This window comes from Lithobates pipiens, unplaced genomic scaffold (assembly GCF_037356315.1).
Source record: "Lithobates pipiens isolate NorthernLeopardFrog02 unplaced genomic scaffold, aLitPip1_a1.2 Scaffold_16, whole genome shotgun sequence".
NCBI classification, from domain to species: domain Eukaryota; kingdom Metazoa; phylum Chordata; class Amphibia; order Anura; family Ranidae; genus Lithobates; species Lithobates pipiens.
The window spans coordinates 471,286,285-471,311,019 of NW_027507748.1; the positions used below are offsets into that span (position 1 = coordinate 471,286,285).

At 43.1% G+C, this 24,735-nt stretch overlaps 2 protein-coding genes across 4 annotated transcripts in view; one reads left to right on the forward strand and one right to left on the reverse strand.

Moving 5' to 3' along the window:
• The window catches only part of TPP2 (tripeptidyl peptidase 2), a 118,119-nt gene that overhangs the window by 83,929 nt on the left and 9,455 nt on the right, over positions 1-24,735 (reverse strand). For all 3 annotated transcript variants that reach the window (XM_077482935.1, XM_077482934.1, XM_077482936.1), the window contains exons 3-10: positions 21,522-21,617; positions 13,893-13,997; positions 10,574-10,698; positions 9,515-9,678; positions 9,020-9,174; positions 5,713-5,789; positions 3,993-4,120; positions 3,332-3,431 (exon numbers count right to left, since the gene is read on the reverse strand). In XM_077482935.1, coding sequence (XP_077339061.1) covers positions 3,332-3,431; positions 3,993-4,120; positions 5,713-5,789; positions 9,020-9,174; positions 9,515-9,678; positions 10,574-10,698; positions 13,893-13,997; positions 21,522-21,617 — 950 coding nt within the window. The remainder of the gene's footprint in view (positions 1-3,331; positions 3,432-3,992; positions 4,121-5,712; positions 5,790-9,019; positions 9,175-9,514; positions 9,679-10,573; positions 10,699-13,892; positions 13,998-21,521; positions 21,618-24,735) is intronic.
• On the forward strand, positions 15,655-20,814 carry LOC143981481 (uncharacterized). Its single transcript, XM_077479353.1, has 3 exons — positions 15,655-15,837; positions 15,912-16,557; positions 20,680-20,814. The coding sequence occupies exons 1-3, from the start codon at positions 15,794-15,796 to the stop codon at positions 20,812-20,814; spliced, it is 825 nt and encodes a 274-aa protein (XP_077335479.1). The 5' UTR covers positions 15,655-15,793.

Below are 24,735 nucleotides of genomic sequence, written 5' to 3' on the forward strand. Positions count from 1 at the left end.
TACCGGATATTTTTTTAAAACCGGCGCCATTGGCAGCCGAGTAAACGGGAAGTGACGTCATGACGTCGCTTCCGTGTTTACGATGAGGAGACTGGAACGAAGCCGATTACGGCTTCGTTCCAGTTCCTCCCCAGCAGCCAGAGCCGACGGATCGCTAATCGGTGCTCCCGATCGAGCGGGAGCACCGGTAACAGCGGCGAGAGGCGGCGGGAGGGGGGGACGTCCCCTCCCGCTCCTCCGGCATAACAGCCGAGCGGCTTTTAGCCGCATCGGTTGTTATGGCTGGAAAGCCAATCGCCCGCTGTAAAAAACGGTACCGGGATGATGCCTGCAGGTGCGGGCATCATCCCGGTATACCCCCCGGAAGCCGAGTACGCAGATCTGCGTACGCTCGGCGGGAAGGGGTTATAGTATATTTGCCATTGTGCCTCACTGTATGCAGCTTTCTTAAAAAGCTGTATACAGCTGTATTTTATTTATTTATTTTTAAGATTTATACTTACCAAGGAGGATGCTGCATCTGTCCCCTGGCGCCTCTGCACTGAAAACCGAGCGATCAAACATTGCCGATTGCTTAGTTATCAAAGCTCCATGAGCACAGAGTTGTAGCCTGTCAGTCACAGCTCTTTGCTGTACCCCCATCCTCACTCACTGGAACGCTGGGCTGTGGAGTGGGTGAGGGCGGCCGTCTCAGGCTCTCAGCAGCTCAGTGTGGCCGAGTCGGGCATCAGTCCACGCACCTGGTGGATCAAGACTCCCAGTGGAGGGATGACGTGGTGCCTGGACTGATATCAGCAGACTTCAGTCCACTCTCTGCTGAAAAAAGGTCACAGGAGTGCAAAACTAACTGCACTCCATAGAATTACAGCCAACCAAGCTTTGGCTGGACTTCTCCTTTAAGAAAATAATGTTATTGTGAATCTTTCGCAAAGTTTCTTACCTGGAACTCCTGCCAGTAACAGCATGTCCATGCTAAATCATTGCAAAAGGAGAGAAAGACAGCAAGCACCATCTGCGTGTAGTAGTAAACGGTTTAATAGCAAATATACAAAAAACTCACAGGATATCAGTTAAAATATGCTCATCTGTAGTAAAATATCACTCTCTGGTCTGACATCCTCACACTGTATCCACATGCTGCTGTGGTAGAGAGGTCTGCAAGCACATCCTGTGGCCACCAGGAAGTCCAACTGAACCAGTGTGGAACATAGGGACATTACATCCCCGGAAGCGGGGAGAAGACCGGGAACACTGCACTGGATAGGCTACGCGCTCTGAGCTGGTGCTCCTTCTACTGGCCTGAAGATGAATGTCTATACAGATTATGGTTGAAAAAAAAAAAAAAAAAAAAAAAAAAAAATGTAGTCAGAACAAAAAGAGAAGGACCAGAACGGTCCGATTTTTAGTAGCGTTAGGTCCATCTCAGCACTGAAGGTTTGGTGTCCTCTCCCTCTGGGTGAGAATATTTTAACTTATATCCTGTGAGTGTTTTGTATCTTTGCTATTAAATCATTTACACCAATACTACACTCAGGTGGAGCTTCCTGTCTGTCTTCCTCTCCTTTGCTTCATTCCATAGAGCTGGCTTTTTCTGAAGGATAGCTACCACCATTATTCTATTCTAGGGCTGCAACTAACTATTATTTCCATAATCGATTAGTTGGTCGATTATTGTTTTGATTATTCGATTAATCGGTTAATAACTTTCAAAAAAAAGTGTGGTGTATAATTTAGTTAAAGCGGAGGTCCACCCTAAAGTGGACCTTCCGCTCATCGGAACCCTCCCCCCTCCGGCGCCACAATTGGCACCTTTCAGGGGGGAGGGGGGTGCAGATACCTGTACAGTACAGGTATCTGCACCCACTTCCGGGATAGCTCTCTGTGGAAAGGGGCGTAGATTACGCCCCTTTCCGCAAGTGCCCGCCCCTTTCCCCAAGTGCCCCGCTGCCTGCTGGGAAACACACAGATCCCAGAGGCAGCGAGGACCGTCCTTATTGCGCAGCGCAACTCGCGCATGCGCAGTAGGGAACTGGGAAATGAAGCCGAAAGGCTCCATTTCCTGATTCCCATACCCAAGATGGCGGCGACAGGACCCGAGAGACGATCTAGAGATCGGCTTCGGGTGCTGACATCACGGGCGCGCTGGACAGGCAAGTGTCACTATTTTAAAAGTCAGCAGCTGCAGTATTTGTAGCTGCTGGCTTTAAAAAAAATAAAAATAAAAAAAAAAAATAATAAAACCGCGGAGTCCCGGCGGACTCCCGCTTTAATATGTAAAGTTTAAAAAAAAAAAAAAAAAAAAAATGAAATGTATTCTTAAATATCTATATGCATTGCTAAATATAAATAATTTTAAGAATGTTCGTTCGATTTTCTAATTGTTAGTGGGGTCAAATCGAGGTTTGTTTTCAACCACAGTGATGGGAAAATTTAGAAACAGAAAATTTCTTAGTCAAAAGGAGTTTTCAGACAGTGTATGTAGTTTTTGTTCAGAAATTACATTAATTTTAAAAACAGAATGTTAAAAGAAAGTAAAAATTTCAAAACATTCTTTCATTCAGCGAATGTTTAGAGATTTTTTTTGTATGAATATTCTCATAAGGCTCGATACACACCTATGCAGTTTGCTTTTGATCCGTTTTTGCTCTGTGTTTTAATGTTTGCACACGTGATTTTGATGCGATTTACGCGTTTGCATTTTTTTTTTGCCAATTTGTTGTAGAGCAGATTAAAAAACACAAATTGCTGCAAAAACGCATTACCTGCTTTTTTAGCAGCTTCTCCATTGAAATATAGTGAACCAAAAAAGTACAGTTTTGCATTAAAATAAAAAGTCCCTGATCCTTTCCAAATACGCAGCAGCTGAAAAAAAGCATGGTTACAGTAGTGATTATTTGCTCTTTTTTGTACTATAAAGGGCTAATTGTGTTTTGTTTTTGTTTTTTTAAACTCCATTATGTTAGCGGCCAATTAATCGATTAATTTCATAATCGATTAGTTGTCTTGGCCCTATTCTATTCAATGGGCTAACGTTTTATTAGTATTGTTTATGGACTATATTATTTCCTGTCTTGAATGTGCCTTATTAGAATCAGTTGTATGTATTTTCATGCCAAATCATTGCCTCTCAATTAGTAGCATGTGCGCACCTTCAGCTAACAGAAAGAGTACACAGTCAAACATGTAGGACGGTTTAATGTGTTATTTAGAAGAGTTGTCAACTTTTAACCTAAAACCACTTACTTTGCCTTAGCACATATCTATAACCTCCTAAGATTAGTACAAATCCCAAATGGAGAAAAAAAAAAAAACACAAACACACACCACATACCTAGGACCTCTTGAAGACCACGTGTACTGATTGGCAGGAAGTTTTTCACGGAGGGAATATTCTGCCACCATCATGTCTGGAGATACATAGGCACCCACACCTATAAGCAACAGGAACACAATACACACATTACACAAATATTACCAGAAGCACCAAAGTAAAAAAGATAAGACAGTGGGCCCAATTCACCAAACCCATGTACCACAGCGATCATTATTTTCACCCACGTGACTTATTCTCAGCTGAAAGCAGTTTGGGCAAATCCAGATTAATTTTTATTAGATACAATTTCTGTACAAGTTGAACTCCACAAGATAAAACTGTACAAGCAGCCATGTGAAACTAACACTGTAAATCAGTGAACATTCATTGTACCACACGTGCATTCTGGTGCGAGTCCATTAGCATCCAATTACTTACTATTGGAGTGCAATGTTAAATGAACGAGGGTTGCTGCAATGCAAAAGTATGAAGTCAGCCTAAGAGCATTGCGAGTCTACCTCTCTGTCCTAGGCTTTTTTCTGTATTTTGTACTGTATTTTTGTTTTTGTATTTTGGGTTCAAGTCTCAAAACTTTTTTTTTTTTTTTTTTGTGGGGTGAGCATATGGGGCCACAACTTAAAAAAGGGCATTGCCATATTCCTGAAAATCACCAACTTACCAATGACACTGGAGGTAGTTCCACCTGGACAGCCAACAGTGGAAAGACATGGACCATTATTTCCAGCACTTGACACATAAATGACATTATGCTTCCACACGGCTTCATTTATTGCCTCACATATTCTCCTGCATGACAAATGAAGTGAGAGGATTGTACATTCATAATAAGCAGCCTGTTCAATAATTCAGAAGACAGCATACTCAAATTAGCTAAGCAAATTTAGGTTGAAAACCTTTCAGATGACCAATAGTCCTTGTTCCTCAGCTAGCAGCTCAGCATCCAGAACCAACTCTAAATTGGCCAAAATGGGAGCTGTGGGTTGCTCCAGAGCACTACCCAGCTTGACAAAAGTCGACAGGGCTCGGTGGAAAATAAAATTACCCAAACAATGACCCTATCAAATGCAATTTCTGCTCATCAATGATACTATAAAGGCAGTCATGGGTGTCGTGGCTGCTGAACACAATAAATGGCTGTAGAGATTCCTCCAAGCACACCGTTGAGCATGGAGGAAGTAATTTATTGAGCCATGTGTGGCTAGCTTGAAGCTGAACTCTACTCATAACTTGATAAAAAAATATTTTTTTTTTTTTTTTTTTTTTAGCAAGGTACATTCGTTTAACATTAATAATTATGCTACCAAAATTTGTGTGTGCTGTAAAATTGCCTCCAGCATTGATCCGGTTTCTTGCTGGAGGCTGCCATTTTGATGAAGCCCAGAGCCCCTGAGAGGAAGTAAATCATAAGCGCAAAACAATTGATTTAACAGTTGTAAAAAAAAAGAAAAAAAAAAGTTACCTTCCTGGAAAGCCAGGATTACCAACAGCAGCCACATTTCCTTGTTTCCGCAACCAAGCTATAAAACCATCAATTGGCTGGTGTCATAACTGATCACATGTGCAGCACCATGGCAGTTGCAAATCAAACAGAAGCAGCTTACAGAACGTGGTGATCTGATTGGGAATGCTATCAGTAAGAAGGCACACCATGCCCTACTTCAACGGAAGGTGTGGTGGATAGATTGAATACTCGATTTCCTAGTGGAATGAACAGTAGAATGGATGTGAATTTGTTTTTAAAATAATATAATTTGATTCCACATGGGATCAATAATTGTTTGCCCTATAGTTTTCAGTCCGTTTTCCATTCTTTCCCTCGCCCTTCTCCGGTTGTACCAACCTCACATGATTTTAATTGTTAAATTAATTTTAAATTGGATTGTACCCTTCCCTTTTTTTGGAAGAATGGATACCTTTTCATATATAAACTTGATTTTATTATAAAATCTGTATGCTATGAGGAAGGCTTTTGCCGAAACACGTAAGCGTTTTGATGTCACACTGCTGTCTGTGCTCAATAAAGATTTAAGAAGAAGCAATCAGTTGCCGGCGTTCTTTTTAAATTTGATGTATGGGACACAATGGCCTTAGCACTGTTATTCAGCTCATCATCCTATAAATATTCGGTAGAGCTTGGGTGAGTTTTTGTCTATACTTTATTTTTAAAGTTTTACATAGCTATACCTGCAAAGTGGGCCAGCCTGAAGTGATCTGGAAGGATCTTATTTTCTGACTAAAGGGATACTTGAATAGCATAGAATTAAACTACCTTCTGAATGGACAGGAGTCATAATTTTACCAAATCCATCAGCCTTTATAACAACCAATTGTTCTGTGCGCATCGTTTTTATTCTCGATACTTAGGCTCAGAAACATACCCAGAGTTCGGCCAGTGTGTTGCTTCACCATAACTGTAATTGACCAGGTCACATTTATACTTTATTGCTTCAATCATCTGTGGGGAAAAAAAAAAAAAAAAAAAAAAGTGTCATAATACAAACGGGAGTACCAGCCACACATTTCATCAAAGTAAACAGACATCCCTTTTACACAGGAAGCCACCATATCTAAGACAACCTTGTCAAAGAAGATAGACAGTGACAAAGGTCAGTTTGTAGCAATCCCCACAGGGAAAGAAAGCTTTATCACACCATTTAAAACTAAACTTCAAAAGCAAAAATGAATTGCAGAGTACAAGCAATCAAAAAAGCAATACTGAGCAGTTTAAGTACTAAAGGGAAACAAATCAAAGACCACTTGTAAAAAGCCCCGATGCAGCTACTGGTAGATTTTAAGCTCTTCTGAGCAGGGCCCTCTTAAACCTCTTGTATTTTATTGTATTTGAACTGTATTGTCTCCTTTAATATTGTAAAGTGCTGCGTAAACTGTTGGCACTATATAAATCCTGTATAGTAATAAAGCTGTCTAACTGAAAAAATAGGGTAACCATTCAGCAGCAAGAAGATTGGGCAGGTTCCAGTATATGTAATTGGGCAGGAACTGCAGCAATATTTACCCATCAACAACAGGCCAGAAGGCAGATGACCTACAAGTTTCTGGGTTACGAGAAGAGAACCACACTAACAGGTACAGAACATTCACACTTGTGTCCCTAGTAATAATTGAACCTGGGATTCCAGCATGGCAAGGCAAGATTTGCCACCATGCTGCCTTGAAAAGAAAATACCACAAGCTATATAAATGAGCTGATATTGATCAGTTACAGTTACTGATCAGTTTATCAGTTACATTATATATAATGTTTGGGGGTTCTAAGTAATTTTCTAGCAGAAAATACAGGATTTTTACTTGCAAGTGTAGCGCTGGTATCCTTGTCTACTAATGTGTATTAGCAATTACAATGAAAGTCTATGGACGGTTCGATAGCTTAGTGTTTGGCGCCATCTAGCGGCCAATTACTGAAAGTGAACTTAAATGATTTTTGCTTCCACAAGCATTGAACTATTTACAGGAAGTGACTGTCATTTACATTCAGGAGTTGACCCTTTTTACCCAGGATGCCGGGTGACCTACCCACGGACACCCTCTCTTGCATTGCATGCTGGGTAGGACAAAAAAGGACCACAAGCGGCCATTTTGGGTCTCTTGGGAACACGTGGCCTGCCTGCGAGGACTTGTGCGGAGGCCTCCCAGAGGAAGCGGCCTGTTGCCTTTGCAGAGCGCAACCCTGCTCGGTTGTGTGGGTGAGCTGAAGACACAGTGATTGGATTAAGAGGATCCAGAGACACTCGTTTGCACATCGGGAGACCAGGTCCACCTATCAGAATGGAATGCCGGCTAACGCTGAAGCAAGCTGCAAACACCAGACCAAAGTTAACATACTGAGTGGGTTGCAACCCACAGTTTTCTAAACTTTCCACCTAGTCAGACTTATATATAGGCCTCGCTGGAATACTTAGTACTATGGAAGAGGAGTATAGCAACTGACACTAGGCAGGCATAAGGCCTACTTATTATCACATCTCAAGCATTGTACTATATTTATGGAAGCAACACTAGGATCATCTTTAACTCAACTTTAACTGCTTTAACCTTGGATTACAAATTATAATTGCTAGAGAAGAACAGAAGACTAAAGACTGAGTACTTTAAGTGAGATCTCACTCATAGCTATAAAAGTAGGGGGAGCTCATATATTTTATATTATATATATATATATATTATTTATAAGTGTTCTATCAATTAGTTATAAATTATTCTATCAAACAGAATATTTATGGGCGTTTCTGATTATTTGAGTAATTCTGAGTATTTCCAAAACGGCTCTGAGTGTCACTGGTGCCCCTGCACCACTGGCCAAATGCAGTACTGCATAGGCTTTAATCCTGTTTGTCTTGTGAGACAACACTCGAAAACGGAGTCAGGATTTAAAAAAAAAAACATATAAAATTGCTTGTATTGCGAAACGCTTGTTAACCACGCAACTGAAATAGCAGCATTGGATAGCAGCATTGTCTGGGAAGACTAGTGTTAGATGGACTTTACAAAAGTGACAAATTAAAGCTAAACTCAAAGACACTCTTTACCCATTTACAGGAACTGTTTTTTTCCTTTTGAAATAAAGACCTTTGTAAGTATCCCTGTCAGTGGTAAATGGTTTGTTTCAACCCTCTAACAGACTCTTTTACTGGACAGCTTCGTCTGTAAAAGCAAATTGGAAAAAAAAAAAACAAAAAAAAAAAAAACCGACAGACTTACTGGCAGAATCATTAGGTAAAAACTGTTACAAAGGGAAGTCAGAAAAATAAAATCTGCTTTGTTAATGCTAATAACAGAAAACATTTGGTCATTTTGAGTTTTGCTTTCAGTACCATAATAAGTGCCAGGGCTAAAGCTGGCACCAAGTGAAAATGTAGCTGTATTGACAGCCAGCTTTGCAAGAGAGAGTAAAATTTGGCTTACACAGGGCTTATCCCAGATGTCGATACAGTCACATTAGCTGCTACATTCTCACATCATGCCAGGGGTAGCTAGCAATAGCCCTGGCATTTCAGCAAGACCTTACAGGAAGGAACACACATCTGGGAAAGATGACGTGTCTAACAGAAAAAACATGTGCCACAGCCTGCCATGAATACAAGAGAGGGTGGAAGAGTAATTTTTCTCTTACCCAGTAACCAAAGCACCAACATCTGTTCGATCCTATGCAGACATTGAAAGAACTTACTTATAGGTGAGGACCCGCCATGAACTAGACATCAGTTGTGAGGGAACAAACAAGGTTTACTGGGACGTGGCACATTTCCACCCACTGCACTAAGCAACTCCAGCAAGGAAGAGTAGTTAAAAAAAAAAAAAAAAAAAAATCCTGAAAATTGACAGTGAAAAAAAAATAAATAGTGAACATGGAGCCTGATGTCTTTGGCAGTTTTACCACACAGAACCCTAATGAGAATTGTCCACACATCAGGTTTGCCACACTTCATGCAAGTAGGACAGGTAGGAAAGCCACAGCTGGAAAAGTTAGCAGGTGAAGGGCTTATCAATACCACAGAGCCTGCCAGGGGGTCAACCAGCATGAATGTGGGCCATCATGGGATGCAAGAGGCAGAAGAGGGCAGGGCCAGGCATCAGGGGTGCAGCATCCCCAATGACAGGAGTTTGAATGGGCATGAAGAAAATAGATTTTATTTTAGACTCCCAAGACAAAGTAGTATGCCATACCGCTCTAATCAGTCCTGTGCCAGTCTCCATTGTGCTGAGCCTAGTATCGCCGATCTTTATGGCTAGGATCTGGGCCCCTGGAGCTATTCCATTTCTTTCAGGTTCATCGGGAAAGTGACCCGCAGCAATACTAGCCACATGTGTCCCATGAGCACCTGCAATATATACAAATATTACAATAAAGTGATTGAATTAAAGTCTTGTTTTTTTGTTTAAAAATAAACAAACATGTCAAACCATCATAATGGCTCATTGTGCCAGTTTGAACTTGAACCTCAAAAGGTTCAAGCGCATTTAAGCTGTGGGAGCCATAGCAGGATGGCAGATACAAAAAGATCAGCAATAATTACAGAATTAATGTCAAGTTAGGACAAGTAGACATGCTATACAAACAAAGTTCAAAAAAGACAAGAATAAAAAAATATGTATTAATAAAACTTGCACCGGTCAGTGGTAGGTAAATGATGTTGGGCAGAGTATCAAAACAGACCTTACCTCCACTTGTTACAATAGACAGCAAATTCCCTTCATCATAAATGTTAACTGAGTAATTCAGCATTTCTGATGTACCAAACGATGCATATTCTTGTATTTCTCTGTAACTTCCCAATACAGTGCAAGCTTCAAGATCCCCACATTCACTTGTGTCCATGCAGGCACTAGAAGAAAAAAACTAAATTCAGCAACTCTTATCCTTGGAAAAAACAAAGTATTATAGGATTTTAAACAAAAATCACCAATTTCTTCTATAGTAGGAGGACAAGTAAAGTATCGACTTTTTTTCTATAGAATGTGCATTGTATCATTTGCCACATTTATAAAACCCATTTACTATCCAGGATTGATTTTGCATTGCCCAACTGAATCACATTTGCCGACATCTGGATTTTCCCTTCCAAGCAGTAAACTTCAACATACCGTATTTATTGGTGTATAACACACACCTTTTTCCCCTTAAAATCAGGGGAAAATCGTGGGTGTGCGTTGTACGCCGATCCCCACTGTCTGTGAGGGGAAAAAGAGCGAGCGCCGCCGAAAAAGAGCGAGCCGAGTGCTCAGCGCCACTCGCAGTCACGCCGTCCCGCCTCCCTGCTGTCTCTGAGGGGATGAGGAGTGAGCTCTGACGAAAGACCGAGCTGGGTGTACTCTGTACTTAGCTTGCAGTCCCCCCATTGGACCTATGTTGTGTCCACAGCCGGGCCAAGGGGCGGGACTGCAAGACGAGCCAAGAGGAGCAAAGTACATACAAGTACATAGGCGGTCTATCTTGGCGGTGGCAAATTGAAACAGTTATATGCCACAAACGGCACTGGGCAAGGCTGAAAATGGACACTGATCATTCTACAATGATGGACAAGGCTGCAAATGGACACTGATAAGGCTGCATTGATGGGCATTTAAATGTTTTTTTCCTTAAAATTCCCTCTTAAACTTGGAGGTACGCATTAGGCATGTGTTATACGCCGATAAATACGGTATTTACATTTCTCATCCATGATCATGTCTCATTGTCAAATAGATAACTGATTTTTCAGTAATCCACTGAGGACTTACCGCCACGTTTCCCCATCATGCCACACCAAACAGTCATACACTGGACCCGGATCACTATACTTCTTCTCAAATGAATTCAGCAGTTCTACCTGATTTTGAACATCTTCTTTGATCAGTTTTCCCAACTATAGAAAACAAAAAAAAGACAAAAGAAAAATTCAGTTTTAAAAACAGGTGTGTACCATAAACCAGTTATGCAACTGAAGAGGAATTAAAGCTTGGCAGCAGGATGAGAGTTTGCCTTCTCTGCCAAGGCTCCGGTCTTATCCTGTTGACGCTTCTCCAGTACTCGGATCTCAGGCATGCTACACGTTGCTGGGTTTCCCACAATGGTGGCTATTCTCTGGTATTGCTTTAATTCCTGTCAGACATGCCTAAACAGAGCAAAGACACCAGATTGGCAGCAGATTCAGTTCTCCAAAATGGTGGGCTCCCACCTTGGTCAGTGAAAGAAGTATAAAGGAAGCTGCCCAGAAATGTTTTGCTAAAACACCAGCTAAAGCAACCCACAGTAGAACAGAGGTGCCAAACCTGGTAGATGTGGACAGCGAAGATACCATGCTCAAGGAGGAAACAAGTGGCTCTTCAAAACGGGGAACCAAGTACACGTGCTTAGAACTCTGATATGGTGCCCATTGCAAAACAGGATAGAGCTGCTCCTGAGCCCACTCTACCATTCCAGATCGGACTAATGAAAACGTATGTACAGTGGAGATGTAGGGCCAACGTAAAGCCACTGGATGCTGTGCAGTGGTTTGTTATGGGAGTTTTCTTTGGAGTTTTTATATAATGAATGCTAGCTGACACTCTTAAATAAATATTGCACTGTGAGCATATTTTACTGGCTGGTGTTATGAGATTTTTCCTTTGACAGAGTGCAGTTTTAATTCACCTTGACCAAAAGTAATTAATGGAGCCTTAAAAGAGATATCATCCTCGGTGGTAATTGGCGACAGTGGCAATTGCAGCGGAAGACCAAATTTCCTGGATGGGATTACCTGAGAATTTTGTGCTGTGGACTTGCAGCAAATGTTGCATTCAATATTTTCTCGGGTACGACCAATATTCATAGGACAGCCAATATTGGTATTGAATGTACATAGTGGATTCCCCCTTAAAGGGGCAGACACCTTATATGGTACCACTGGGGAAGAGAGAATGAGATCTGGATGACTTATGACCACTAGAAGTAGTGTGTGTGTGCGTGCGTGTGTGTGTGCGTGTGCGCTTCATCTCCCTGTCAGAACACACAACTTCCTAAGGGGAGATCTCTGTACTAATGTCAGATCAGTTTTTTTCAGTTCAACCCATTGGGCATAAAAAATAAAAAAACCCTAGTGTGTACCACTCCATCAGTAGAACCAAATGAATTAAGATTGTATGGGCCACACACTTACTCTTATAAAATTCTGGATAAAACAAGCAGCCACAATAAAAAACACGTACTACTTTACAATATACTTTACATATACATATATACATATACATATATATATATATATATATATATATATATATATATATATATATATATATATATATATATATATATATATATATATATATATATATATATATATATATATATGCCGCTCCAAAGTAATCCTTGAGGACTGAAGCTCTGTCTCCTATTGATGAGCCCCAGGTGCTGACTATTACACACACTGAGAAAACAAGCAGGACAAAACTCTGGATAGCCGCACAATGGAAAAAAGACTTGAAATCCCATCTTTAATTGAAACAACATGGGTCACATCAAAAACAGAATAAAAAAATCCACAGCATTGCTGTGGATTAAAGAAACAACGTGGGTCACATCAAAACAAAATCAATAAATCCACAGCATTGCTGTGGATTTTTTTATCTTGTTTTGATGTGACCCATGTTGTTTCAATTAAAGATGGGATTTCAAGTCTTTTTCCAGTGTGCGGCTATCCAGAGTTTTGTCCTACTTGTTTACTTATCTAACTGCCTTGTCACACTTAGAAATGAACCTTCCCTTTGCCCCTTCAACTTTTCCTAAAATAATCCTGTTGTGGAACATTTAGAAGTATTTAAAGTAAAGTCTACAGATTAGGGGGCTATCTGAGCGGTACTCAAAACCTGTTTTTACAGTATTTGGCTTACATCGGGTCTACAGAACACCTACAAAACCCATTTAGATTGGGTGGGTGACATTCTTTCATTTGTTTCATTCATCCAAAATGTCATTGTGGTGTGAGAGAGCCAACTCATGTTTTGGAGATGTGCAAAGCTTTTCAGGTACTGGACAAATATCCTTCACACTATATCCTCTACACGCATTTTGTGGAAAATGAGGGCTGGCAAGCACGGGCTGCCATGGAGTGGCAAACAGCGCTGGTAGGCGGGGTTTAATGGGAGCTGTTTTTTCCAGCGATCACCCCGGGGAAGAGAGGGGAGAGCAGGCAGCCATATCAGAGCACAGAGGAACATCGCTTTAACAGTTTTCATTGAATCGCCGAGTGTTCCTCGCACTCACTGTCACACACAGCCCTGCCTCCTAGCCTGGGTACTTTGATAGACAGATCACCCAACCAATGCCAGGATGTGACGTAAACAAAAGTATCCGAGCAAGGAGGCGGCGCGGCATGCGATAGCGAGCGGCAGTAAAACTCAGCAATTCAAACAAAAGCTGTTACAGCAATGTTCCTTGGCACTCTCATGATTCGCCTGGCAATCCTCTTCCTCTCCTTCCTTGCACAGCTAGGCTACACTGTGGGGCGGCAGCACTGATCAGCACAGGCGAGGCGGCACTGATGAAAGTTGTTGTAAATATTTATTTTTGTAACTTAATTCTGCATAAAACATTTAAGTGTAATTTCATGAGATAATTTACGAGTGCATGTTGAGGGACGAGTAACCCTTGAGGCCTGGCTAGTAGCTCAGGACTTGAAATTTTGAGCCCTGCTCTATATAGGATCTCTTTACCTCAAGATCCTTCAGTTTGTTGCTTGGGTTCTCTCAATTAGGAAATGCTTACACTTCTTGTACCCACTGCTATATTAGGTCTTCTTTTTATTGCCCGTAAACAAAACGCTCGTTTTTTTAGTCTTCTCATGCTCCCATGATACAACAGTGGATTGAATGGGCAAATTACATATTGATACGAGAGAGACTAACATATCAACATCGTAAGGGCTACACTGGCATGCTGAAGAATATTCCAGGTTTGAAGTGCTAGAATAAGGTAAATAACATTGCCTAGTGTAGGAATTAAAAGCCCTTGGCAGACAACTGCTATAAGCTTCAAAACATTACCGCATCATAGGGGCTTCGTTCACGCAAGTTTATTTCTAACCTGGGTTTGATTGTTCGCGCCTGTGTCAATCTCCTCTTGCTTCCTGCATGCGTCTGCTAGTATGGCTCGGTGGGTGGGATCCCACAACTTTTCTTTTCGCTCTTTCTAGAACAGCAAAAAAACAAAGTTAATGTAACTATGTCCAACAATAAACAGTGCCAAACAAAATGAAAAATCACAAAAATGAAAATTCTGCAAAGGTTAGGTGTAGTTATGGTTTTATGGTTGTAACACGTTGTGAAAACGTTTAAAGCGGAGTTCCAGGCACCTGTGAAAAAATGAAAAGCCAACAGCTCCAAAAACTGTAGCTGCTGACTTTTAAAAAACAGCCACTCACCTGTTCCATGATTCAGTAGTGTGCCCACCCCAGTCGGTCTCACCCACTGTCTTCGGTCAACAGCATCCTCACTATGGGCACCAGGCTGTGACAGCTTGTGGTTCACAGCAAGGTGCCCACTGCCATGAGTGGTGGATGCAGTCTACTGGGATCTCTTAGTGTCCCAGAATACTGCAGGGGGGGAGAACTTGCATTTGCGAGTGCTGCTAGGAAAGGAAGTGGGAAGCCGATACATGAGGCTAGTACTCTATTGAGAGTGGCACCTTGATGACAATAAAAACATCTTTCCTGGTGCCTATCCATGGCAGCATACCTGTGACAAGCTCCGCCTTGGCTCCTCCCTCAGGACTAGTGAATATTATAAAAGAAAAGGTTAGTACAGCCCCCGCATTCTCCTTTTTTTCCTCATACCTCATGGCAGTGAATCCTGGTCGGCGTCCTTACCTTCTGCATTCGGCAGCGTCCGTCCGGGTTCAAGCCTCTCCCGGACGCAGTTCCTTCTCTTGGGCAGCTAAATGCGCTTATAAGGTTGGAAGTCCCTTCTGTAGGATCTTTTGGGACAAGCAGTTTGTCTCTTAAGTAAGAGCTTTACCTGCAGTATGGGCGTTCAGGCTCCAGTCTATGGCAGCAGAGGTAGCAGCTTTTGCTCTGTCCCTGAGGTTTGTTTTTTCCCTCCAGTCTCATCTGTCCTTCCTCTCTCCTGCGCTCTGTTTCCGCGGTCCCCATAGTCCTAGCAGGCCCCCCTTTCCTTTCCCATGTGTGTTTGTCACTCCCAGACTCACTAGGGGCCGCGCGCGGCGAGTCTGTGTCATTTTATAATAGTATAGCGTTCCCGCCGTCGTCTGCGCATGCGCCGGCGGGTCGTATGTTTCGACGGTCTGTTTTGACGTTCGGCGCGTGCGCGGTAGCGTCGGAAGCTTCGGCGGCCATCTTTTTTGAGGGCGAATGGTTCTTTTTGCCCTCAGAGTGTCAGAGGAGGAGCTTTAGCACGACATCACTTCCCCTCCTCCTATTTATTTCCCCAGCAGCACAAGTGAAATGCCTGTGGTCAACAAGAGAATTACACTCTAGAGTTCCAGGCTATTCCCACCCCTGTTAAGGTAAGGCATGTTTTAATGCATTTGTTTTTGTACATGTGATCATCCGAATATATTGGTATAGCTCTGATGGAATGTCTCTTTTCACTTAAAAAGAATTAATTTATTAATATATTAAATTATTTAAATCGGAGCCTCCAAAAAAAAAAAAATATATATATATATATATATATATATATATATATATATATATATATATATATATATATATATATATATATATATATATATATATATATATATATATATATATATATATATATATATATATAAAAAATGGATTTAAAAAAAAAAAAAAAAAAAAAAAAAAAAAAAAAAACACAAAAACACAACACACAGTAACGGGGGGTGGGAATCGTCACTTTTGTAGGCAAATTCCCTTCTTTTCCGTGAATCAGCGCACGACTGGTTGACGCCTTTTTCCTCTGACTCTTTCCTAGCCGTTACCTCTGCTAAGCCGCCTAAACATGAGCCTTTCGCCGCCCGCTCAAGATCCTACTCTACTCCCAAGGTAAGGACCTACGCCCAGGTAAGTTTTAAAAAAAAAAAAAAGAGTGCACTAAGGACAATACTTTTGTATTTCAGTCCTGTACGCCAGAAGACGTCTAAGAAGACCTCAAGGCGATATGGAGATGACGATGATGATTCCTGTCACAGCAGAGACAGGTCACCCAGACATGGGCATTACAGAAGCGGCAGGAAAGCTTCAGCTAAGAGGCGCCGTCATTCGCGCTCCCCGAGACCTAGACCTACCAGATGTCAGGCCTGCGGAGGCTCCCCACTTCCGGACAAACTAATTTGTCGAGACTGCCTTAGAGACTATGCAGCAGACAGAGAGTCTGAGAGCCTACAGGTGGCAGATCTCCTTAAAAAGGCAGTAAAAGACTCCCTTACGGAATTGGTCGCTACAAGGCCGACACAACAACCGGCATCTCCTCCTCAGGAGCTGATGGCTGAGGCCTCCATTCCTGGTCCATCCACCAGTGGAAGTGGTCGTCTGTTCCCTCCCTCCTCCTCTAAGCATCAGGACGAAATGGCCATTTCAGAGGATTCCTCAGATGACACAGATGCCTCTGGCTTTGCCTTTGCCATGGTCCAGCCCTATGTGCAGGCCGTTAAACAAGCAATCGGTTGGGAGGATTCCAACGTGGAGGTCAGGAAGTCCAAATCATACTTCCCCTTCCTTAAGCGCCAGATCTCCTTCTTCCCTCTTATGGAGGAAATCAGGGAGGTGATTGAGGAAGAATGGGGGAGGACAGACAAAAGACTTTCCACCAATCGATTGGGAAAATTATACCCTCTCTCCGAGGCAGATTCCAAAATGCTGGACGGCCCGCCGGTGGTAGATGCCGCAGTGGTAAGGCTGGCCAAGAACGTCACTTTACCCCTAGATGATTCAACCTCCTTCAAGGACCCTCTGGATAGAAGGATGGACCTTGACCTTAAGAAGGCCTATCAGATGGCAGGATATGCCTGTAAACCTGCAATAGCTCTGACATCAGTGTCCAACGCACTACGCGTCTGGACAGATAATATAGAGTCGGCAATCCAACAGGATATCCCTAAAGAAGAGATAATAAGGGCATTGGATGAGCTGAAGCTCTCAGCCGACTTCATTGGAGAAGCCGCCATCGATTCCATTCGTTGCTCCGCAAGGGCAATGCTTCACACAGTAATGGCCAAAAGGGCACTGTGGCTAAAACCATGGGCAGCGGACGTTGCCTCGAAGCAAAATTGGTGCAAGATACCTTTTGACGGTAAAGCCTTGTTCGGGGAAAAACTCGACAAAGCCATCTCTCGGGTCACTGGCGGAAAGTCAGGCCTACTTCCTCAAGACAGGCGATCTAGACGTTTCAGATCCTCTGCACCAAGGTTCCAATATTCCAAAAATAGGGACTACCGACAATCAAGACAAGGGAAAGGCTTCAGGCACAACTGGAAGAGCACACAGTCGACGTTTCTCAAGTCCAGGAGGCAGAGGCCGGTACCTACCCCACAGGAGCCATCAAAATCTTTTTGACGCCAGGCCAGCCCAAGTGATCCCTGTGGGGGCCAGATTGAAACAGTTCTCAAAGATTTGGGAACAAAAATGCAGGGATCCCTGGGTAGTTGCAACAGTCAAACACGGTCATTCCTGGTCCTTCCTAAACCAACCCCCCAAGGACTATTTTTCTCCGACAAGGGTGTCAAGATCTCCTCAAAAGGCGGAAGCTCTGAAGCGATTTCTTCTTTCCCTACAGGAACAACGGGCAGTAGTTCCAGTGCCTCCATCCGAGAGATTTTCAGGTTTCTATTCCACCCTGTTTCTAGTCCCCAAAAGAAACGGAGGGTGGAGACCTGTGATAGACCTAAAGAGGCTAAATCGCTACATTTTTCTGGAAAAGTTCAAGATGGAGTCTCTTCAGACGATCATTCGCGTAGTCCAACCAGGGGATTGGATGTTGTCTATAGACCTGCAAGACGCCTACTTACACATACCTATACTCCCTACGTTCCAGAAATACCTGAGATTTGCGGTGGGGCAAGTACATCTCCAATTTCGGAGCCTTCCGTTTGGCCTCTGCACGTCACCCAGAGTCTTTACAAAAACCCTGATTGCCATCATAGCACCTCTGAGAGAATTGGGGCTCCGGGTGTATCACTATCTGGACGACCTTCTACTCCTGGCGAAGAACCCAACCCAGTTATTAGAACACAGGGATATCCTGTTAACAACACTAGTGGATTTCGGTTGGAAGATAAATTACGAGAAAAGTCTTCTCTCTCCGACCCAAGAGATGGTCTATCTGGGAGCCCTGTTCAATACAATGAAAGGATCAGTGTCTCTCCCTCCTCAGAAGGTATCTTCCATTATCCAACAGATGAAGAAGGTGAGCTTGAGATCCTACCTGACAGCCTCAAATTGTTTGAGCCTGATAGGTCGGATGTCATCATGCATCCCTATGGTCCCCTGGGCCCACTGGCATTTGAGACATTTTCAGCTGGAGTTCTTAAGAATGTGGAACAAACGATATCTATCCCAACCCATACACCTGACAACCCGGATGCTCAGGAGTCTACATTGGTGGATGAAGAGACAGTCGCTTCTGAAGTCTCGCCCGCTAGGGCATGTCGACTGGATCATAATTACTACCGATGCCAGCGCAGCTGGTTGGGGAGCACATTCCAACAAGACCTCAGTACAAGGGAGATGGTCCTTCAATGCAGCAGGCGTGGTGTCCAATATCCTGGAGCTCAGAGCGGCCTATCTTGCACTGCTAGCCCTGGAGTTCGAGATTTCGGGCAAACCAGTTCTCCTCAGAATGGACAACAGGGCCGCGGTATCTTATGTGCACCGTCAAGGGGGAACGCGCAGCAGATCCCTCCTGAACGAGGTGGAGCCCATATTCCTCTGGGCCGAAAGGAATCTGAAGGACCTGAGGGCAGTCTATCTGCCCGGCCTTCTCAACTCAAGGGCAGACAGCCTTTCCCGCAGGTTCGCAGACACCAACGAGTGGTCCTTACACCTGGGAAATCTTCAACTGGATAATGATCCAGTGGGGGCCCCTCGAGCTAGATCTCTTTGCGACAGCATCCAACACCAAACTTCCAAGGTTTATCTCGAGATTTCCGCACCCCCAGGCGGAGGCAACAGATGCCCTATCAGCCCCGTGGGCATGCGATCGGGCCTACGCTTTTCCCCCACGGCCCCTCATACCGAGGTTCCTGTCAAGACTCGTCAGGGAGACATCGACGGTGATAGCGGTTCTGCCATACTGGCCAAGAAGGCCTTGGTTCCCTACGGCAATGGATCTGAGCACCAGTCCTCCAGTCAAAGTTCCAATAGTACCCCTCCTCCTGTCGCAAGGATGTCACACCCACCCAGATCCCCGCAGGCTGGACCTTCACATCTGGCAACTGAAAGGGAAAGGTTCCAATCCCTAGGGTGCTCCGACAAGGTGATCGCAACCCTGCTCAAGGCAAGAAAACCATCCACAAACAACATATATGATAAAGTATGGAACAACTTCAAGACCTTCATGCTTGATAGAGACTGTGATCCAGGTTCCCCTTCGTCATCTCAAATTCTTGAGTTCCTGCAGGCAGGCCTGGAGCTGGGTCTTGCATTGAGTACTTTGAAGGTACAGGTGTCAGCGATCTCAGCAGCAACCAGTAGAAGATGGGCGGAGGACCCACTGTTAATCCAATTTTTTAAGGCCGTCAGGAAGATCAGACCACCGTCTAAACAATCTTTTCCCACTTGGGACCTTACGGTCATCCTGGAGTCCTTAGCCAATCCACCCTTTGCCCCTTCGGACTCAATATCACTCTGGAACCTAACTTTAAAATTAGCCTTTCTGATAGCCATAACCTCCGGCAGGCGGGAGTCAGAGCTCCAAGCTTTGGGAGCAGATCAGGATCACATTATTTTTTACCCAGATAGAGTGGAACTTAGAACAATACGAGGGTTCATTCCCAAGGTCGCTTCATCCTTGAGCATGTCAGAACCCTGGGCACTCCCAACATTTTCTGAACAGGACTCTGTCACTCTTCATGAATTAGACATCGCCTCCACTCTGAAATGCTATCTCCAAGCCACAGCTCCATTCCGGGCTTCCATCAGACTGTTCATAATTCCCTGGGGAAAACGTAAAGGAAAGGAGGCATCAGCCAGAACGATCGCTTCATGGATCGTCAAACTCATCCACAAGGTGTACAGGACAAAGGGACTAGAGACCCCTTCAGCGGTCAGGGCGCACTCCACAAAAGCGGTCTCTGCCTCTTGGGCGGCAAGAGCGAATGTGTCGATCGAAACTATTTGTCGGGCAGCAACCTGGTCATCCCAACACACATTCCTGAAACATTACAGGGTGGACCCAGGAGCTCTCTCCTCAGTGGAGTTTGGCAGACAGGCAATCACTTCGGCCTTAGCCTCTTCTAAATAATAAATTCTTTAAATAAACCTCTAAGCATTATCCCACCCGTCTCAGCTAGTTATTTGTCACAGGTATGCTGCCATGGAGGCACCAGGAAAACAGAAAATTGTTCCATACTTACCGTAATTTTCTTTTCCTGGTGCCTATCCATGGCAGCATACATTCCCACCCTCGGTATTCTATATTAACGAGAATGCGGGGGCTGTACTAACCTTTTCTTTTATAATATTCACTAGTCCTGAGGGAGGAGCCAAGGCGGAGCTTGTCACAGGTATGCTGCCATGGATAGGCACCAGGAAAAGAAAATTACGGTAAGTATGGAACAATTTTCTGTTATTCCTAGTTGGGGACTGCTGATAATTTGACACCACCTAACCTAACATAGCACTGTTGTGACATTGCCTTTTCTTAAAAAGCTATTTTTCTCTTTCCTTAAGTGCTGGTTCACACAGGGGTGGATTCAAAGTCGCCCGACTCTAAAGCTGCCCCGCACAGCGCGACCTCAACGTGGCTTGCAAACTACTTCTTTAATAGAAGTCAATTCAAGCTACTCCGAAGTCGCCCCAAAGTAGTACATGAACCTTTTTCTAAGTCGGCCCGACTTGAGTCGCTCCTATTAGAACGGTTCTATTGTACTGAATTGCGTGCGACTTGTTAGGTTGACAAGTCGCCCAACAGGTTGCCCCTGTGTGAACCAGCACTAAGGACTCGCACTGGTTTGCAATTTTAGAAACACATCAAAACAAGTCAACTGGGGTTACTACAGTCACAAACACCAAATTCCCCTGGGTTATGAATATTTTAAAGAGGAACTAAAAAGGTACTGACATTTAAAAAAATGCAACCTGCAAGGCAAAGGCATAATGAGCTAGTATGCATAGCATACTAGCTCATTATGAATAACTTACTTGAGAATGAAGCCCCCAAAGAGGTCCTCCATCTTCACAGCTGCCATGTATCCTGGAGTGACTTCCGGGTCTCGCTGCTCCGGAGCTATGATTCGCCAGAGCCGCGATGACATCACTCTCACGCATGCACACGGGAGCCGCCACGAGCAGCATATCGCCATTGTCTGTCTTTTTGGAAATATCTCCTAAACTGTGTAGGTTTAGGATATATTTCTTGGACCTACAGGTAAGCCCTAATCTAGGCTTACCTGTAGGTCTAAGTGGTTTGTAAGGGTTTACAACCACTTTAATGTACAAATTTTTAAGAAAAAAAATTCTTTAAAAAGATTAAAAATAAAGGGAAGGGAAGGTGTTTTGAGAATTACTATTACCTGCAGTCGCTCTTTGAGGGCCTTTGGATAAAAGTCAAAGCCATTCTTTTCACCGATATGATATCTACCTGAAGGATTTTTCCAGCTTGTGGGAATCTACAAGAGGAAAACAAATAGCAATCCTCAATGAAAAAACAACCAAAAATAATGATACAACTTGTTTAATAGATAGATAGATAGATAGATAATCATAGTATAAAATGATGGCTCATGGATTACCCAGATGGCCAAAAAGAACAAATCAATCTACTTATATGTCAAGTGTTGTATTAACAAATGGCAGCTATAAATAGTAGCTATGTACTGATACTGTTTTTTTTTTTCCCCAGTTGGCAAGTAGGAGTACAGATACTTTCAGTTAAGTACTCACCGATACGGAGTACCGATACTTTGCAGCAAAAAAAAAAAAAAAAAAAAAAAAAAAAAACACACACACACACACACACATCACACTGCAAAGAACCGCATGCGATTCAAACAGGAATGCGGTGTGATTTCTGTTCGAATCACATTCTATGTGTGTGTGTGTGTGTGGAAAGTTTAAAGTTCCATCTAGTGAGCAATTTATTAAAAAAAATTTTTTTTAGAACTCACAGTACATATTTGGCCTAATGCAAAATCTACATAGGTGTCCCAGTTCCGTTAATGATAGCAAATCACGGCCAGCGGCTGCAATTTGCCATACTCCGTGGGACGGGGACACGTATGCAGATTTTGCTTTTGGCCAGATATGTACTGCGAGTTCTAAATTTTTTAATAAACTGCCCACTAAATACCACTTTTCTCTTTCTATACACTCAGTAGTGGGGGGGGGGGGGGGGGAATTGCATGACATTCAGACAGGAATCGCACTGCATTCCTGTTAAAAATTCCATGCGATTCTTTGCAGTACAATTGGCACCCATTCATTGTGTATTGGCACAAATCACAACGCAAAGTATCGGTTTAGGGAGCATTTGCGCGAGCACTAATACTCGTGCAAATGCTTGGTATTGGTACCGATACCAGTATTGGAGCATCCCTAATAAATAGGATTATTAATGCTGTTTTACAATAGGTGTAGCTGTCCTCTTCAAAGTAAAAACTACAAAGTCAGGATAAGAAATCAATGAGGTCTACGCTGCTCACAGAATACGATTTGGCTGGATTGCATCTGCTAAAAGTCTCAGTTCTGCAGATTTTAAACTGCCTACTTTCACTGGATGTGACATGATCAATGTTTGACAGCTGCAGCCACGGTAGAAATCAATGACGTCTTAGCCTGCCTAAGGCTACACTGAAACGCTTACCAGGCGCTATAGCACTAAAAATAGCACCTGTAAAGAGCCTCTCCTGTCACTCCAGTGTAAAATCCTGAGTGCTTTCACACTGGAATGGTGTGCTGGCAGGACGCTAAAAAAAAAAGTCCTGCTAGCAGCATCTTTGAAGCGATTAAGGAGCGGTGTATACACCGCTTCTAAAGCGCCTCTGCCCACTGAAATCAATGGGCAGCACCGCTTTTAACCCTTTTTCAGCCGTTTAGCGGGGTGCTTTTAACCCCCGCTAGCGGCCGAAAAAATTACGGTAAAGTGCAGCTAAAAATAGCAGCACTTTGCCGGCAACGCACACCCACCCCAGTGTGAAACACAGGTAGTGTCTGAGCTGTAAAAGAAACTTGCTGAATAAGCGGTTTAAGGCCTACAATATATATGATTGGGAAATGCTTTGCTGATCTGATCTTTACGAGTGAAAGACACCACATCCCATTGTGTCTGTAATACATTAAAAAAATGAAAGAGGTAAACCTTGAATTGGATAGATGTAAATCTCTATTTTTAACTCAGATTGTTTAATGGTGTAATTTGCTTTTTCTTTGTAGGCAAGCTGGCAAGTATGATTGGAAACATATCAGGCGGAATTTACTAAACTCAGAGCAGCTGTTCAAAGTAACCAGTTTCTAGCTTCAAGTATATGTGAACTCTCGCCTTGTAAATCACCCCTTTCAGTTTAAAATAAAAATGGCAAAACATGCACACACAAAATATACAGTGGATATAAAAAGTCTACACAACCCTGGTAAAATATCAGGTTTCTGTGATGTAAAAAATAAGACAAAGATAAATTATTTAAGAACTTTTTCCACCTTCTGACCCCTTTCACACTGTGGCAGTTTTCAGGCATTTTAGCTTTAGAGATAGTACCTGTAAAGCGCCTGGAAACCGCCTCACATTCATTTCAGGGCGACTTTATACACTGGGTCATTGCGCTTGCGGGACGTTAGGAAAAATCCTGCAAGCAGCATCTTTTTGGCCATTTGGGAGCGTTGTATACAGCGTTCCCAGAACACCCCTGCCTATTCACTGAAAAGCGCAGCAACACAAGTGGTTTTAACATGGGGGGGGGGGGGTGTAAACTAAAATAATGTGGTGGCATAAGTGTGCACACCCTCTTATGACTGGAGATGTAGCGGTGTTCAGAAGCAATCACATTCAAACTCATTAAATTGGAGTCAGTACACACCTGTCATCTAAAGTGCCTCTGATCAACCCCAAATAAAGTTCATCTGTTCTAGTAAGTCTTTCCTGACATTTTCTTAGTTGCGTGCTACAGCAAAAGCCATGGACCACGGAGAGCTCCAAAGCATCAAATGGATCTCATTGTTAAAAAGTTATCAGTCAGGAGATGGGTACAAAAGATTTTCCAAGGCATTAGATATACTATGGAACACAGTGAAGAACGTCATCATCTAGTAAAGAAAATATGGCACAACAGTGACATTACCAAGAACTGGATGTTCCTCCAAAATGAATGAAAAGACCAGAAGAAAACTGGACAGGGAGGCTGCCAATAGGCCTACAACAACATAAAGGAGCTGCAGGAATATGTGACAAGTACTGACTGTGTGGTACATGTGACAACGATCTCCTGTATTCTTCATATGTCTGGGCTATGGGATAGAGTGGCAAGACGTAAGCCTTTTCATATGCAGAAAAACATCCAAATCTGGCAAAATTTTGCAAAAAACACATGAAGTCTCCCAAAAGCATATGGGAAAATGTGTTATGGTCTGATGAAACCAAGGTTGAACTTTTTGGCCATAATTCCAAAAGATATGTTTGGTGCACTGCACAACACTAAAAGAACACCATACCCACATTTTGGTGATGTGCAGTGTTTTTTCATAAGGTGGTGGCAGCATCATGCTTGGGACCCGTTTCTTCAGCTGGAACAATCA